We start from the raw sequence: 16,722 nt of genomic DNA on the forward strand, positions 1-16,722 counted from the left end.
TGCTAAGTGAAATAAGTCAGTCAGAGAAAGACAGATACCATATGGTTTCACTCATGTGGATCTTGAGAAACTTGACAAGACCATGGGGGAAGGGAAGGGGGGAAAAGTTACAAACAGCGAAGGAGGGAGGCAAACCATAAGAGGCTCTTAAATACTGAGAACAAACTGAGGGTTGATGGGGGCTGAGGGAGAGAGGAAAGTGGGTGATGGGCGCTGAGGAGGGCACCTGTTGGGATGAGCTCTGGGTGTTGTATGGAAACCAATTTGACCATAAAATATATTTAAAAAAAAAAAAAAAAAAAAAGGAGCTGGGCGGAAACTGCTTTAGCGAGTCCCCTTACGGCCTGGCCCTACGCCCCGCCCCACCCCGCCCCCTAAGGCCATAGGCCCCGCCTCTCTCCCCGCCCCAGGTCGCGGCTGCTCTGCGCATGCCCACTCGGCAGAGCGCGAGCTAGGAGTTGCGGTGGGGAAACAAACTTTGCCCGGGAGATGTCTCCAGCTCGTCCTTCCCCGGAGCCTGTCAGGTAAAGTCCCCCGGTCCCTGGCACTCCGAGCAGGGCCCGGCCGGCCCCGAGCGCGGCGCCGGGGCCGTTCGGCCGGGACTTTTCTTGCCGCGCCCATCTACTCACCTGCGGAGCCCGCGATCGGTGCGCTCGCCTCCCGGGCCGCCCGCGGGGCCGCGGGGTCTCTGCACCCATGGGCTCACACCCGGCCCCGCAGGGTCGCACCCCTTTCTCCTGCCCAACCGCCTTTCCTCTTCAGCTTAGGGCTTCTCCGGAGTTCCATCCCAGAAACCAGGAGCCCGCACCAGGCAGCTCCGGTTTCAAGGCCGCGGTGGCCACCTCCAGGGTCTGGCAGTTACCTAACCTCTCTGAGCCTGGGCGGGACCCAGTCCTAACCTCGCCCGGGCTGTTGTGAGGACAGAAAGAGAAAAGCGTGGAATGCGTGGGACGAGCCCTTGCTCAGAACCGGGTGGCTGCTACGGTGGTGTTTTTTTGGTGGTTATTCCAGCCAGCCCCTAATGTGGACACACACGTTTTTGCAGTTTTGCTTCTGCTGGTCCCTCTGATCGGTTCTGGGGCCTCTTAAAAAGCCACAGTCGGTGGGTCCAGTGCACACTCTGGCGGGCCAGTTTTCTGGACGTGGGCCTGTGTGCATGGGGTACACCGAGGAGCCCCCTCCAGTGCTCGCTTGCTGTGGTTCTGAAAAGGCCTTTGGTCGTTTTTGAAATCCACTGCTGGCACCCAGCCAGCTTTAGTGAGCATCCTGCCATGAAGAAAGAGGCGCAAAAAAAAAAAAAAAAAAAAAAAAAAAGCAAACACCTTCCCCAAACAACTTGCCCACCTAATGCCGGAGACATTTATGACAGCAGTCACGACGTGTTTACAGATACCTTCAAGCAGGTCACAGATGAGGAAAGCAAGGCCTGGAGAGGTCCTTCCTAAACACTTTACAAGCAGTTCTGCCCCCCCCCCCCCCCCCCGCCCTTAAATATCTGACTTCGCCCACTCTGCAAAATTGCCTTTCCCAGAGAAAAATTAAAACCAAACTGTTAGTTTCTAGGGCCGCCGTAACAAAGTATCACAAACTTGATGGCTTAAAACAACAGAAATTCATTCTGCCATAGTCCTGAAGCCCAGACGTCTGAATTTCCTGCCTGTTGCAGCTTCCGATGGACCTTGATGTTCCTTGGCTTGTGGCCACATCACTCTAACCTCTGCCTCTGTCTTCACATTGGCTTCTTCTGTGTGTGTGTGTGTTTCTATGTCCTCTCTTCTTATGAGTATGCCAATCATTGGATGTAGGGCCCACCCTACATCCGGGATGATTTCATCTTAAGACTCGTGATTCCACCTGCAAAGACACTGCTTGCAAATAAAGTTGCATTCTGAGCCTTCTGGGTGACATGAATTTGGGGGGACACTATTTAAGCTACTACACAAACCAGCAACAAAATACACCAGTCAGAAAGACCAGAACATTCAAAGTCATGAATTCGGGGCACCAAATGTGGTTACAAATCCAAATACTTGCATATTGTCAGGTAATGTCTCTCAAAGGGGGTTCCTCTGGTCCACAGCATCAGCATCGTGGTTGCTTGGGAGTTGGATACTAAGTTTCAGGCCCCACCCCAGACTTACGGAGTCACCCTTTAGGGGTGGGCCTAGCAATCTGTGTTGTAACACGGTGAATCTGTTGTCACTAGATTTTGGGGACCTTTAAGGCAATTGAAGACATAAGGGTTTTTAACCCTTTTTGAAAAACTTTATAAGGCAATTGAAGACACAAGGGTTTGATAACATAAGGATCAGGCTAAGAGAGTTCTAACTTAATGACAACGACCTGTTTACCAAACCTGTCTTACTGGAGTATTATCAAGGATTGCAACATTTAACTGTTGCAGTTTTGAAAGAATCTTTTACCATAATTTCTACTTAATTTCCAAAGTGAAACCATGCACTAAACTGTATTCTTAGCCTTTTTTTTTTTTTTTTTTTTTTTTTGCTCATTTTATCTTGCGGGTCATGCAGTTGGGGTGAGAGTATTATTCCTGCCATGTTATCGACAAATACAGTGAGAGTCAGCCCTGGTAAGCTCCGAGATGCACAACACAACAGAAACATAGGCAGGACTGGGAGCTTTTTCCCACAACTCTGGTTACTGAAGTGTTTTGTTTGTTTCCATTTCAGAAACAGTCTGATAGATGATGCGAAGGCCCGCTTAAAAGAGTATGATGCCGGGACCAGATATTCTCATTTGTCGTATGACAAATACTCCGTCCTTTTACCATTGCTGGTGAAAGAAGGAAAACTCCATTTGTTGTTCACCCTCCGGTCCGAGAAGGTAGGTGACAGAAAGGTCCCTGCCATTAAAGTTCCAGGACCTTCGAAAACCCCACCAAAACCCGTCACGTGCACGCATTTTGAGGCCACGGAGTCTCAAATGGACTTTGAAGATTGTGATGTTCAGGGGGACAAGAAGCCGCAGGGTAGCATGGCAGTTTTTGGAGACGTTTTAGAAAGAAAAATAAGCAATTAGCAAGTAGTTTGAAATATTTTTAGGTCAGGGTTTCTTAACCTTAGCTGTATTGGTTGGCATCTGGGCTGGATAATTCTTTGTTGTAGGAGCTCTTCTGTGCACTGCGAGATGTTTAGCATCATCCCTGGGTTTTACCCACTAGGTGCCAGTAATACACATACACACACACACACACACACACACACACACACACACACCTTTGTGACAACCACAGGTGTCTCCAGACGTCCCTGCCCTGGCAGGGTTGGGGGCCACAACTGCCACTGCCACTAGAAAATTCTCGAACACAGAAATGAACAGCCAGGGCCCTGAAGCTGGCTGCCCGCCTTTAAACGCAGGCTCTCTCCTGGCCAGCTGTGTGTCTTTGGTCTAGTTACTTACCCTCTCTGTGCTACAGTCTCTTTACTTGCAAAATGAGGACAAACCACTAGTACTTGCTTTGTGGGGCTACCCACGAAGGATTTCCCAGGGAAACAAACACAGAGCACCTAAACCCACCTCTTGCTTGGCAAGGACTCGGTAAGTTTCAGCCGCCACCATTGTTACTGTTAGCCCACTCGGCCTGGGCTTTAAAGATAAACTGTTGGGGCGCCTGGGTGGCTCAGTCGGTTGAGCGTCCGACTTCGGCTCAGGTCACGATCTCAACGGCTCGTGGGTTCGAGCCCCGCGTCAGGCTCTGGGCTGATGGCTCAGAGCCTGGAGCCTGCTTCCGATTCTGTGTCTCCCTCTCTCTCTGCCCCTCCTCCATTCATGCTCTGTCTCTCTCTGTCTCAAAAATAAATAAACATTAAAAAAAATTTTTTTTTAAAGATAAACTGTTGTACTTTAAAGAGCTGTTGGGCTGAGAATGGAGTTTCCATGGGTACACCCCCTGGATACAGTCATTCTCCTTTGCTGTTGGGGTACTTCTTTTTTTTTTTTTTAACGTTTATTTATTATTGAGAGACAGAGAGCATGAGCATGGATGGGGGGGCGGTGCGGGCAGAGAGAGGAGGAGACACAGAATCCAAAACAGGCTCCAGGCTCTGAGCTATCAGCACAGAGCCCAATGCGGGGCTCGAACCCACAAACCGTGAGATCATGACCTGAGCTGGAGTCGGATGCCTAACCGACTGAGCCACCCAGGCGCCCCTCTATTGGGGTACTTCTGAGGTAAAATTGGGGAAGCAATAACTTCAAAGTTATCCAAGTACAAAAATGAAAATGGGCCGTAATAGCCATGGCTTTCTAAGCAGGACAATGAACAGTATCCCCTCAGGGGGACAAAGAAAGCTGAGGAATCAGCTGAAGTTTTGTGGGTTTGGGATTAGACTCGTATGGATTCTTCTTCTTCTTCTTTTTTTTTTTTTTTTTTTTAGTTTTATTTCTTTAAGTCATCTCTACACCCAATGTGGGGCTGGAACTCACGACCCCGAGATCAAGAGTCGTGGGCTCTTCCTGACTGAGGCAGCCAGGCGCCCCTAGACTCGTGTGGGTTTTTCTGGATCTGGGTCAGGCAACGATCACATCAACACAGGAGGTAATGAAAATCCAGGTTCCAACAGGAGAAACCCAACTGGAATCCAGGGGACTGGGTCTGTTCTCATTTCTGCCAAAGAGCAAAGAAGCACTTCAATATATTTTTTGAACAAGGAGACAAACTAGTGTAGAAAATCGAGGCAAGACCGAAATGGATCTCCAAGTTCTGTATCACCCAGATAGCTTTGCCTGTTGATAATTACAGGAGAATCATCTTAGACCATAAACTCTGGTGTGCAATGGTCACATTTCTTTAAAAAAGAATATTGAGGGGCACCTGGGTGGCTCAGTTGGTTGAGTCTCCAACTTAGGCTCAGGTCATGATCTCGCAGGTCATCGGTTCGAGCCCTGCGTGGGGCTCTGTGCCGGCAGCTCAGAGCCTGGAGCCTCCCTCAGATTCTGTGTCTCCCTCTCTCTCTGCCCCTCCCCCACTCACTCCCTCTCTCTTTCTCTCTCAAAATTAAATAAACATTAAAAAATTAAAAAAAATAAAGAAAGTTTAAGTCTAATCAGATCCGACTATATCCTATCTGCCTCTGGAGGGCAAGGAATTTCCCTCCCAGGCATTACTGGAGCTGCACCCCTCCCTGGAGTCATGCATGCAAAGGCTCATGGGTTTCCCACCAGTAAATGGGGAAGGGGTGCCTGCCTCAATCCCTCCTGCTTCCGAGTGGGCTCCCGTCCTAGCTCCGGAACCTACAGCAAAGTTCTTCATCTCTGTGAGCCTCAGTTTTCTATTCTCAAAATAGGACTGAAAACAGTGCGTAATGTTTGGAGGGTAAAGAAGCTCTCCCTCTCCCTCTTCTCTCCCCTGTTCTGTCCCCCTCTCTCCTTGCCTCCCTCTGCCCCCAGCTCTCAGGACTTGAAACAGACAAGAGGAAAGGCAACAACAAAACGTGGACTGAAGTTTTAGGAAATCAGCCTGCAACCTCATTTGGCTTCTGAAGAGAATTCCACAAGGTTTTATTTAAGAAAAAATGTGCTGTTAAAAAGAAAGATGGGGTGCCTGGGTGGCTCAGTCGGTTAAGCGTCCGACTTTGGCTCAGATCGTGATCTCGCTATTCATGGGTGTGAGTCCCACCTTGGGCTCTGTGCTGACAGCTCGGAGCCTGGAGCCTGTTTCAGATCCTGTGTCTCCCTCTCTCTCTGCCCCTCCCCGGCTCCCACTCTGTCTGTCTCTCTCCAGAATAAATAGACATTAAAGAATTAAAAAAAAAAAAAAAAGAAAGATGGAAACCTTGCGTACTTTGATAGGGGCCTTTTTGGTGCTGACAGTTTGTGAATAATCATTTTTGTGAATGTGTCTGTTCCTTGAAAGCAGTATAGCATTTTCTTAGGAGTATTCAGAATAACCCATTACGTCAGGCCAGTATTTCTGTCAAAGCCGATGATTCCCTGTAAGTGCCTTCTGCCCGTATCGCTTTGATGCTGAATGAGCTAACAGAATGGGGGACTTCTTTCAGAGGTGATCTTATAGGACGTCTCTTTCTTGGGCGAATGGGTGGTCATCGTCAAGACGGTAGAAACATATCCCTCAACCTTGTTTTCACCAACTCATAACCCTGATACGAAGATGTGTGCGATTTCTGTGTACTGTGGCAGTTCCTGCAGTGTTATTGATTTGTTAGCAGAGAAGAACTTTAAAATGTTTCCTTTTGCTTTTTAAAAAGCTTGCTCAAATAGGACTTTCAATTCTGGAATGCTGCAGAATTGATAATGGCATCTGGCTTGTTCTTACACAGGTATGTTGGCCCTGGTGCTAAAAATGCCAACAGGACCTTTTGATTTAGCTTCTAAACATCATGAACTGACCTTGCAAGTTGATGTCAACAAATATTTCACATGGGCCAGGCCCTGTGCCATGACGTTCAGCCGCTAGCTCCTGTGACTGGCCCTGTGACCTTGGGAGGTACCTGACCCTGGGAGGTCTGTGGAGGACGTTCCCTCCCCCCACCCCCATGGTGCCCTGTTGAGAAGAGGCCCACCCGGGACTCTAGCTGACCCTGAGGCCTCCTCGACCGTTGAGTAGAGAGAGGATGGTGGGCACTGGGCGGGAGTGAGTGTCCACGAAGTTGAGGTCACATTTGCTGAGGAGTTTGGTCCTGCACGAGGGGATGTGCTTCCCCACCTCTGGCCAAGATAGGAGAGAACCCATAACAAGACGGAGACAAGAGAAAGGGAGGATGCTACAAACGGAGCCACAGTTCTGGTCAGGAAGGCATGGGATCAAGGACGGAGGTGAAAGGGGCAGTGCAGGGAGAAGGGACTCTTGTCCCTTCACGTGCATGTGCAGAGGGACACAGAGGCACCCCCACTTGTCACCGCTAATGGCTCAGGTGGCCACAGTTCCTGTGTTTTAGTAAGCCCTTAATTAATGCTGGTATGCTGGTTAAGAGCCGGGATGGAGAAGTAAACACTCCACTGCGTACCTTGCGTGACCCTGGTCGTGTTATTTAACCTCTTTGAGCTTAATTCCCTTGCCAAAAAGTGGAAGTGATAATAGAATAGTAGCTTATACATCCACAAATGGATGGAGAGATAACTTGTGGGAGCACCTGGGTGGCCTGGTTAGTTGAGCATCCGACTCTCAGTTTTGGCTCAGGTCATGATCCCAGGGTCATGGGATCAAGCCCCACGTCAGGCTCCATGTTGAGTGTGGACCCTGCTTAAGAGTCAGTCTCTCTCTCCCTCTCTCTCTCTCTCTCTCTCTCTCTCTCTCTCTCTCTCTCTTCCCCCCCTCCCTCCCCCTCACCCCCTCCCTCCCTCTCTCCCTCTCCCTCCCTCTCTCCCTCTCCCTCCCTCTCTCCCTCTCCCTCCCTCTCTCCCTCTCCCTCCCTCTCCCTCTCCCCCTCTCCCTCTGCCCCTGTCTCCCACTTGTGCTCTCTCTCTAAAATAAAAAAAAAAAACATTTTGGAAAAGATAACAAATTGTGATATATACATACAGTGGAATACCGTTCTGTCATGAAAAGGAAAAAGTGCTGATATGCCGTGGTACAACACAGAAGAGCGTGAAAACCTCACTCCGGTGTAATGTATATATAATTGTTGAATCACGATATTGTACACCTGCCACTAATTTAATATTATATGTCAACTATACTTCAGTTGAAAACTTAAAGATTAAAAAAATTTTAAAACATTATGCTAAGTCAAAGAAACCAGACACGAAAGGTCACATGTCATATGATTGCATGTATATGAAATAACCTGGGGTAGGTAAATCCCTAGAGACTGAAAGGAGGGGCGGGGTAGGGAGGGGTGGGGAGCAGCTGCTTAGTGAGTACAGGGTCTCCCTCTGGGATGAAAATATTCCGGAACCAGATAGTGGCAGTGCTCACACCCCACTGGGAATGTATTAGATGCCACTGAATGGTTCGCTTTAAAATGGTTCATTTCATGTTATGTGAATTTCATCTCAATTAAAAAAAAAATGCTGGGGCGCCTGGGTGGCGCAGTCGGTTAAGCGTCCGACTTCAGCCAGGTCACGATCTCACGGTCCAGGAGTTCGAGCCCCGCGTCAGGCTCTGGGCTGATGGCTCAGAGCCTGGAGCCTGTTTCCCATTCTGTGTCTCCCTCTCTCTCTGCCCCTCCCCCATTCATGCTCTGTCTCTCTCTGTCCCAAAAATAAATAAACGTTGAAAAAAAAAAATGCTTAAAAAAAACCCAACAGCATGTGGAGCCGATCTGAGGGCTCCTGTGAAGCAACATGCCCAGAACATGGTGGGACTCAGTAAAGCTTATCTGCTGATCACAGTGCCCTTTTTATCTAAACCCCTCCCACTTTTCTTCCCCCGTCCATGTAAACCTGTATCTTCTGGGCAGATACAGATTTTTCTGAGAACGGTGACAAGTAAAGGGAGTTCGCAGAGTTCGTGTTTTAAAAGGATTCAAGTAAAAACTTGTGTGTGTGTGTGTGTGTGTGTGTGTGTGTGTGTGTGTGTGGTGGGGCAGTCTTCTTTCTGCTTACTCCCACCAGGGTGGTGGGACTGGCCTGTGACACAAGTTCAGCAAATCCTTGCTGAGTGAGTGAGCGGTGCCTGAGTGGGAATCCCGCATTGCGACTCTGCCCTTTCAATTCCCAGCTACGCAGGTCTCCTGGAGAAGTGTGCTTTCCTGGAGGCAAGTGTGAACCCACAGATGTGGATGATGTGGCCACGGCTGTCCGGGAAGCCCAGGAGGAAGTGGGGCTGTGCCCCCCTCAGGTGGAGGTCGTCTGCCGCCTGGTGCCGTATCTGCTTGAGGTAAGTGTCGGGGGGGATCTGGGTGGCTCGGACTCCGAGCACCCAGCGGATCCACCGTCTCAGCATTCCACGCGTGGCCAACCGTGACCCTCGACAGCGCCTGACACAGAGTCAAGAGCCTGGTTCTCATGCGGACTTTGCCCCTCGTGAACTCAGTGGCCTTGGGCAAAGCTCCGTTGCCCATCTGGGCCCGCCTCTTTGACCATCCAGAAATGAACGGGTCGAACTGCATCAGTGGGTCTCAAAATGGTTTCTGTGGAACCCTGTTCACAGAACAGAGTTCTTTTCTTAGCATTCGGTTTCCATTTACTTTGCACCGGTCAGCATTTCTTTTGAGAATTCTGTTGAAAAACCACCACACACGTGAGTATGCTCACACGTGAGCATTTTCACCCCTTGGAGGCCACCAGTGCATCACCTTTGTTCTAAATATGCTCAGTTTTATTATATATTTACTTTTTTTTTTTAATTATTAAGTTTATTTATTTTGAGACAGAGTGCAAATGGGGTGGGGCGGGGGGGGGGGGGAGAGAGAGAGAGAGAGAGAGAGAGACCGACCCAGACTCTGAAGCAGGCTCCAGGCCCCAGGCTGTCAGCGCAGAGCCCGACGTGGGGCTCGAACCCACAAGCTGTGAGATCATGATCTGAGCCGAAGTCAGATGCTCAACCAATTGAGCGACCCAGGCACCCCTAAATATACTCATTTTGATATATACCATGGAATCAGGCTTCTTTTCCATATATTCATTGAGTAGTACCCTGAGATCTCCAGGCAAGCTGTTCAAAAACTATTACTATTTGTGACTACATTTCTGTACGAGTCAGGATTTCTTCAATAGTATATATACACCAAAAACCCATAAATGCGGCAAAATGAATTCTGGAGCTGATCTAGCCTGATCTTATTTCATATGAACTTACGACTATTTACTAATTGACTTTAGAAGGAGTAAACGTAAATTTATATTTGGATACCAGCATTATTTTAAAGTTTTTTATTTTTGAGACAGAGCGAGACAGAGCATGAACAGGGGAGGGGCAGAGAGAGAGGGAGACACAGAATCTGAAACAGGCTGCAGGCTCTGAGCGGTCAGCACAGAGCCCGACGCGGGGCTCGAACTCACGGGCCGTGAGATCATGACCTGAGCCGAAGTCGGACGCTTAACCGACCAAGCCACCCAGGCGCCCCGATACCAGCATTATTTTATCGCTTTAAAATTTTTAACGTAAACTTGCAATGTCTGAATAGTTGCAGATTTACAGAAAAGTTGCAAAGATACTATGAAGAGTCCTCATAATCCCGCCCGCACTTCATCTCATTGTTAACATCTTGCATCCCTGATGTCTATTTGTCACAACTAAGAAAGCAACGTTATTACATTGCTGTTACCTAAATTCCACATTTTATTTGCCTTTTACCAATTTCTCTACTAATGTCCTCCTTTTCTGCCCTGGATCTCATCTGGGACATCATATTGTATTTGCTTGTCATGTCTCCTTAGTCTCTGCTCTGTGACAAGTTCTCAGACTTTCCTTATTCTCATGACCTTGACAGTTTTTTTTTAATATTTACTTTTGAGAGAGAGAAAGACAGAGTGTGAGTGAGGGAGGGGCAGAGAGAGAGGGAGACAGGATTCCAAGCAGGCTCCAGGCTCAGAGTCATCAGCCCAGAGCCCGACGTGGGGCTCGAACTCACGGACCGTGAGATCGTGACCTGAGCTGAAGTCCGACGCTTAACCAACTGAGCCACCCAGGTGCCCCGATCTTGACACTTTCGAGGTGCACTGGTCAAGTATGTTGTAGAATGCCTCTCCGTTTGGATTTATCTGATATTTTCCTCGTGGGTAGGCTGGGGTTATGGGCTCGGGGGAAGAATACCACAAAGGTAGTGTGCTCCAACCAGGTATCGGAGGTAGGTGTGAGCTATATGTTTTATACATTGGGCATTCAGGTAAATTTTTATTTCGGGAGGAGAGTCCCACTGATGCATACAAATCAGAACACCCGTGGGTTAGACCATTCTTTATGTTCCATTTGGCCTTATGTCTTAATGGTACAGCGTTGTCACAATTAATGACGCTGAGACATCTATCTTAATCTGGCCCATTTGAAAAACAGAAAGGTCACCACTCGGGGGAGATTGAGTTGAGAAGAAGCTAATGGCCTCTCAAATAAATGCTTCCTAACTAAGAGGGGAAAATGTGGGATTAGGACAAGAAATGTGTCAGTTACTTAATTACTTTCTAGGCAGCTCTGTTCTCCCTACGGGGAACCCTTTCCACTTGGCATCTGCAAAATCCTCCAGCGTGTTTTGGGGATTTATATTAAAACTCTATTGCCAGATCGAACCGTAATGGTTAAAAGTTGCCCCAGTGAGAGGAACTCCATTTCCAAGGTGCCCGGGAACTACTGAGTTCTGCCCGGAGCGGTGGAATACAACAGTGTTCACAGGAGTGTGTTGGGTCTCAGGAGATTTCTGTGGGCCAGACGCTCCTGGGGCCGGATGTTTCTACAATGACCAGCTCTTGATATAATAATGCCAGTCACATGATCAAGAAATGAGGAGGAACACAGGGCTTTCTGGAAGGGTGTACTGTCTTTGGAAGTGCTGGCGAGGATTGCTTTGTTCTTTGAGCCTTGCAGTTCTTTTAAATGTAGCACAAAAATGCCATGTGTTAAACACTTAGAAGCATAATCTAATTCAGTGCCTCCTACCTAGGGGCGATCTCCTCCCCCAGGGAATGTGGCAATGTCTGGAGATGTTTCTGGGTGTCAGAGCTAGAGCGGGTGCTGTTGGCTTTTTCCCACCCCTGCACTACACCCCCCTCCCCCACCAAGGCAGGCTGTGGCCCTCTGAGCCCACCCCAGTGGTCTTTTCGTCAAACGTGTGTGTACTTCTCTTTGCAAACGTCTCAGGAGACATTTCTTCTTTTTCTCTGTCTGTGGCCCTTACGTTTCCGTTCACTCCTTCACTTTGCCATCTCTGCAGCTTCAACTCCTGTAAACGTTTCGGTGCATTCCAGTGGCATGTCCCTTCCTGGGCATGTTTCTAAGAGCATGTGGCTTGGGATGACTGGGTGGCTCAGTCAGATGTCTGATTTCAGCTCAGGTCACCATCTTGCAGTCTGTGAGTTTGAGCCCTGCATCGGGCTCTGTGCTGACAGCTCAGAGCTTGGAGCCTGCTTCGGGTTCTGTGTCTCCCTCTCTTTGCCCCTCTCCCACTCATGCTATGTCTCTCTCTTTCTCTCTCAAAAATAAATAAACATTGGGGCGCCTGGGTGGCTCAGTCGGTTAAGCGTCCGACTTCGGCTCAGGTCACGATCTCACAGCCCGTGAGTTCGAGCCCCGCATCGGGCTCTGTGCTGACAGCTCAGAGCCTGGAGCCTGCTTCAGATTCTGTGTCTCCCTCTCTCTCTGCCCCTCCCCTGCTCATGCTCTGTCTCTCTCTGTCTCAAAAATAAATAAAAACATTAAAAAAAATTTTTTTAAATAAACATTAAAAAAAAACAGCATGTGGTTTCCTCCAGAGACCCAGAAGCATGCCTTTCCCCTTTTCCACAGCCTAAGCCAGTCTCCACGGGATTCCAGCCCAGCAGGTGGCCGAAATTCAGTCTTTTCTTGGTCCTGGAACGTCCGCCATGCACCCGCCATCTTTCTTCCTTCCAAGATGGACACCCGTGTCTAGGAGCTGGGTGTCCAAAGATGCTCGTTCATTTACTGATTTCCAAAGTCTCTCACTTTTCTCAACTTGAACCACATTGAACGTGCCTGACTTCCCTTCTGAATCATTCAGTCTCAAACCGTTCTCTCCCTTCGTGGCTTTGATATTTTTCCCCACCAATTTCCTCACGCTTGGACACGCTGGTCCAGGGGCCAGCACTGGCCTCGCTAAGTTGCTCGTTCGCACCCGTGCCTGTAACGGTTTGGCCCTTAGAGTAAGGATGCATTTGTGTCCCTAGCTCAGCCCTCAGCAAGAGCTTAAGTCCGAGCTGCAGCTGAGAACTCTCCAGAGCGTGTGTAAGCCACGTGCAAGGCTGGTGTGCCACTCGGAGATAGGGTAACATTTGTGTCCTCACCGAACATAAGTGCTCTGCTCTACAGCGTGGGCAGCAGGCCAGGTGAATCCTGGTTCCTGCCAAGCATTAGCTGGCTTTGACCTTGAGCAGGTTTCCTCAGGTCTCTGATTTCCATTGTTAAAGCTTCCTCAAGGTCAGGCTGTCGTGAAGAAGCAGGGAGAGGGTGCTGCAGACGAGACCAGGGCCCCTGAGTCTGCGGTCACGGCATGGTGACAGCAACCACAGATGCACCCTGGACGAACACTCCGGGTTCTTCCAGACCCTTTCTTATCCCTCTTACTGTATGTCTGAAAGCTCACACCCGCCGCTTGCCACCTTCCCCTGCTCACAGAGAGCCTGGAGGGCCCGAGAATTCATGCTGCCAGGCGCCCCTTCGCCGGCGACCGTGCTGAGGGTCGTCAGAGTCCAGCTGCGACGTGAACGGCCGCAGCCGCCCTTGCCCGGGTTCCTCCCTGCCTCACGCACCTCCTGGGAGCTCCTCCTTCAGAAATCACTTGTATCTGAACGTGTCATGTCTCAGAGCACTTCTGGGGGGCCCGTGGCCCGAGAGGCCGAGCATCCACTCGGGGCCAGGTGGTGGTTACTGCTTCGGCCCTGGGGCCACTTCTGACCCCAGATTTTCCTCCCAAAGGACGGCGAAGGCCTGTGCTGCCACCTTCCCCTCCTGGTCCGCACAGTTGACTTTCACCATGAATTCCGTTAATGGTCTGAGTCATCACCGCTCTGAAACATGTTTCAGCTCTCGCTCCCCTGAGAAATTTTCCACAGGCCTGTGTATCCTGGTATCCTGGGTCGGTCTCCCAGTGTACCCCTGGCTTCTCCCGGCCGCTTTCTCTCGGGACGCCCCCCAGGAGCTCTAGACTTCTCTCGCTTTCCATTTCAAGGGTACGCAGCTCTTCTCTTCTTATGCAGCTCCTACCTGAACCCGGGCCTCACCCTCCAGGTTCCCGGTGGGGCCTTTCACTTCACAATACTTTGCATTCCTTTGCAAGCAGTTGTGGTTATAAATAGAAATCCCCCCCCCCCATATATAGACATCTATGTTACGTAAACTGGTTCATATGTAATAAGTATAATTCCCCATAATTGGGCCTATGCCACAGTTGATATGTCACTGGACTTGTGTATTGATCAGATGGGCACGTCCTTGTGTGCACTGATGGGGACGGGTGGTGTCTATCACATTCATTTTAAGGGCTGAGAGTATCCCCTCACACAGATACCCTCCTAACTGACCTACGCTGCACGTCCGTCAGCGTCAGCGGGTGAGTGGAAACTTCAGAGCCTGGGGCTAGTGCAGATAATGCCTCGGTCTTGCATCTTGACTCACTGGTAGGACTTTATCATACAGGTACGTTTGCGCAAATGCGCTTGCGAGGTCAAAGGGACCACGTTTTTATAGTGTCGCCAGGCTGCCCTTGCCAAAGATGATGCCGGTATGTTCACAAAAGAACATTTTCAGAGTCGTTTCACAGATACTGCCCACGTATGTCCCCCCGTTTCACGGGGAGCATAAAGTTCATGTCTGGAGCAAACTCCCCCTCCGTCCCTACCCACCTTATGTGATTGGCCGCTCTGGACTGTTCTCTTATTTTCCTAGACGTGGCAGGATTTTAGTGTCTGAAACAATTCCCTCTTCACTTCTTAATTCGTGTGTTTTGTTTTCCGCTTTCAGAGAGATACGCTGATAACCCCCGTCGTAGGATTCATAGACCACAAGTTCCAGGCCCAGCCCAATCCCGACGAGGTGAAGAAGGTGTTCCTGGTGCCTCTGGAATATTTCCTGCATCCGCGGGTCTACCACCAGAGTCACGTGACACTTTCCGGCCATGATGTTGTTGTTCACTGCTTTGAGTACAGACATCCTGAAGATGGCGTCACCTACCAGATCAAGGGAATAACGGCGAAACTTGCCCTGTTCGTGGCCTTAATTATTTTGGGGAAAAAACCCACCTTCGACGTTGAATTTAATCTCAGCGATCTAATGTCATCCTCTGAAGAGATCTTCCTGAAGCGGCATAAACGTGCTACAAGCAAGTTATGATTTGTGAGACGAACATCCAGATAACTAAGAGGATTTGGTGTGTGCTTATCCGCAAGGACAACAATAACGCCAGCTGTTGGAAATGGACGGGCACGAGTATCGTTCCCACAGTATGAAGGTAAAAGATACCTTGCCTTTTTCCCACTTGCCCTCTATTACCCGAAAGAGCAAAACGTCTTTCAAAAGTGGAAAAATGTGAGGGGCGCCTGGGGGCTCAGTCGGTGAAGCATCCAACTTCAGCTCAGGTCACGATCTCGTGGTCTGTGAGTTCGAGCCCCACGTCAGGCTCTGTGCTGACGGCTCAGAGCCTGGAGCCTGCTTTGGATTCTGTCTCCCTCTCTCTGCTCCTCCCCAGCTCGTGCTCACACACACCGTCTCTCTCTCAAAAATAAATACACATTAAAAAAATTTTTTTTAAAAAGTGGAAAAATGTGTTTATAGTGTTGCGTAATTTCACCCACAGTTTGTTAATAATACTTTTAATTCTTATAAGAAAAAGTATCTGGCATATAGTAGGTACTTAATAAATGTTTGTTGACTATATGACCGTGTGGCATTGATCTTATTCTTAGGAGGTAATATATTCCTTTCTGTCTGTTGTTACATGTGACTAGAAACTTCAAACCACCTGTCAGAATCTAGTCACCTTCTCCTCGCTGGCAGCGGAGTTGAAGCTGAGCTCTGAGCTTCCCAGGAAGAAACAGCATTACCCAGGACCCCTTGTAGTTAAATGTGGCTCCGGAACTTAACCTGGGCCAACAGGATGTGAGTGAAGGTTGACCTTGCAGGCCATCTCCAATTAAAAAAAAATTTTTTTAACGTTTATTTATTTTTGAGAGACAAGGAGATAGAGAGTGTGAGCAGGAAAGGAGCAGAGAGAGGAGACACAGAATCCGAAGCAGGTTCCAGGCTCTGAGCCGTCAGCACAGAGGCCGACGCGGGGCTCGAACTCATGAACCGTGAGATCATGACCTGAGCCGAAGTCGGACGCTTAACTCGACTGAGCCACTCAGGTGCCCCTAAGGTCATCCCTGTTTTATTTTATTTTATTTATTTATTTTTTTAAAGAGAGATTAACTTTATTTATTTATTTATTTTTTTAATTTTTTTTTTCAACGTTTATTTATTTTTGCGACAGAGAGAGACAGAGCATGAACGGGGGAGGGGCAGAGAGAGAGGGAGACACAGAATCGGAAACAGGCTCCAGGCTCCGAGCCATCAGCCCAGAGCCCGACGCGGGGCTCGAACTCACGGAGCGCGAGATCGTGACCTGGCTGAAGTCGGACGCTTAACCGACTGCGCCACCCAGGCGCCCCGGTCATCCCTGTTTTAAAAGATAAGCCAGCTTCCTCAGACTCTCGTTCCCCTTTCCGAGGGCCACAACACGGATGTATCTGCAACCCCGCCTTGACCATACAAATGAGGACAATTCTGGGGGGGGCGGGGGCGGCAGACCTCAGAGGTGGTAGGAGTTTGGATCTCTAAATGACTCTCTGTAGCAAAGCAACCTGTCACTCTGCACTGTGACATGAGAGGAGAATTAAAATTAGGTCATTTTTCTGCCACTTATTTGGGGTCATTTTGTTAGAGCAGAGTTATTCCCCTAAGTAATCTGTAATACTTGGAAATGGCCAGCTGGATAGTCACCCAAACTGGAAGGACTGCCAGCACTTAGAAGTTGCGACGATCTGACGGTGAACGTATGGGTTCTGTGACGTGCACAAGATGCCCGGGGGTATTGCCTGGTTTGGCACTCATTATCCAGAGCAACTGAAAAGAAGGAATTTGAGGCCCCTATGCTC

General features: G+C 49.1%; 1 protein-coding gene across 2 annotated transcripts; it reads left to right on the top strand.

Annotated features, from left to right (window-relative positions):
- Window positions 1–396: 396 nt before the first annotated feature.
- Window positions 397–15,463, top strand: NUDT7 (nudix hydrolase 7). Of its 2 annotated transcripts, XM_003998282.4 has the most exons (4): window positions 397–524; window positions 2,691–2,844; window positions 8,642–8,800; window positions 14,552–15,463. In XM_003998282.4, exons 1-4 carry the CDS (start codon window positions 490–492, stop codon window positions 14,918–14,920), a joined length of 717 nt encoding a protein of 238 aa, XP_003998331.1. In that variant the 5' UTR covers window positions 397–489; the 3' UTR covers window positions 14,921–15,463. The 2 variants fall into 2 exon arrangements, with proteins under 2 accessions (XP_003998331.1, XP_044902293.1); XM_045046358.1 differs by lacking the exon at window positions 8,642–8,800.
- The last annotated feature ends 1,259 nt before the right edge of the window (window positions 15,464–16,722 follow it).

The sequence above is a fragment of the Felis catus genome, chromosome E2, assembly GCF_018350175.1.
Source record: "Felis catus isolate Fca126 chromosome E2, F.catus_Fca126_mat1.0, whole genome shotgun sequence".
NCBI lineage: Eukaryota > Metazoa > Chordata > Mammalia > Carnivora > Felidae > Felis > Felis catus.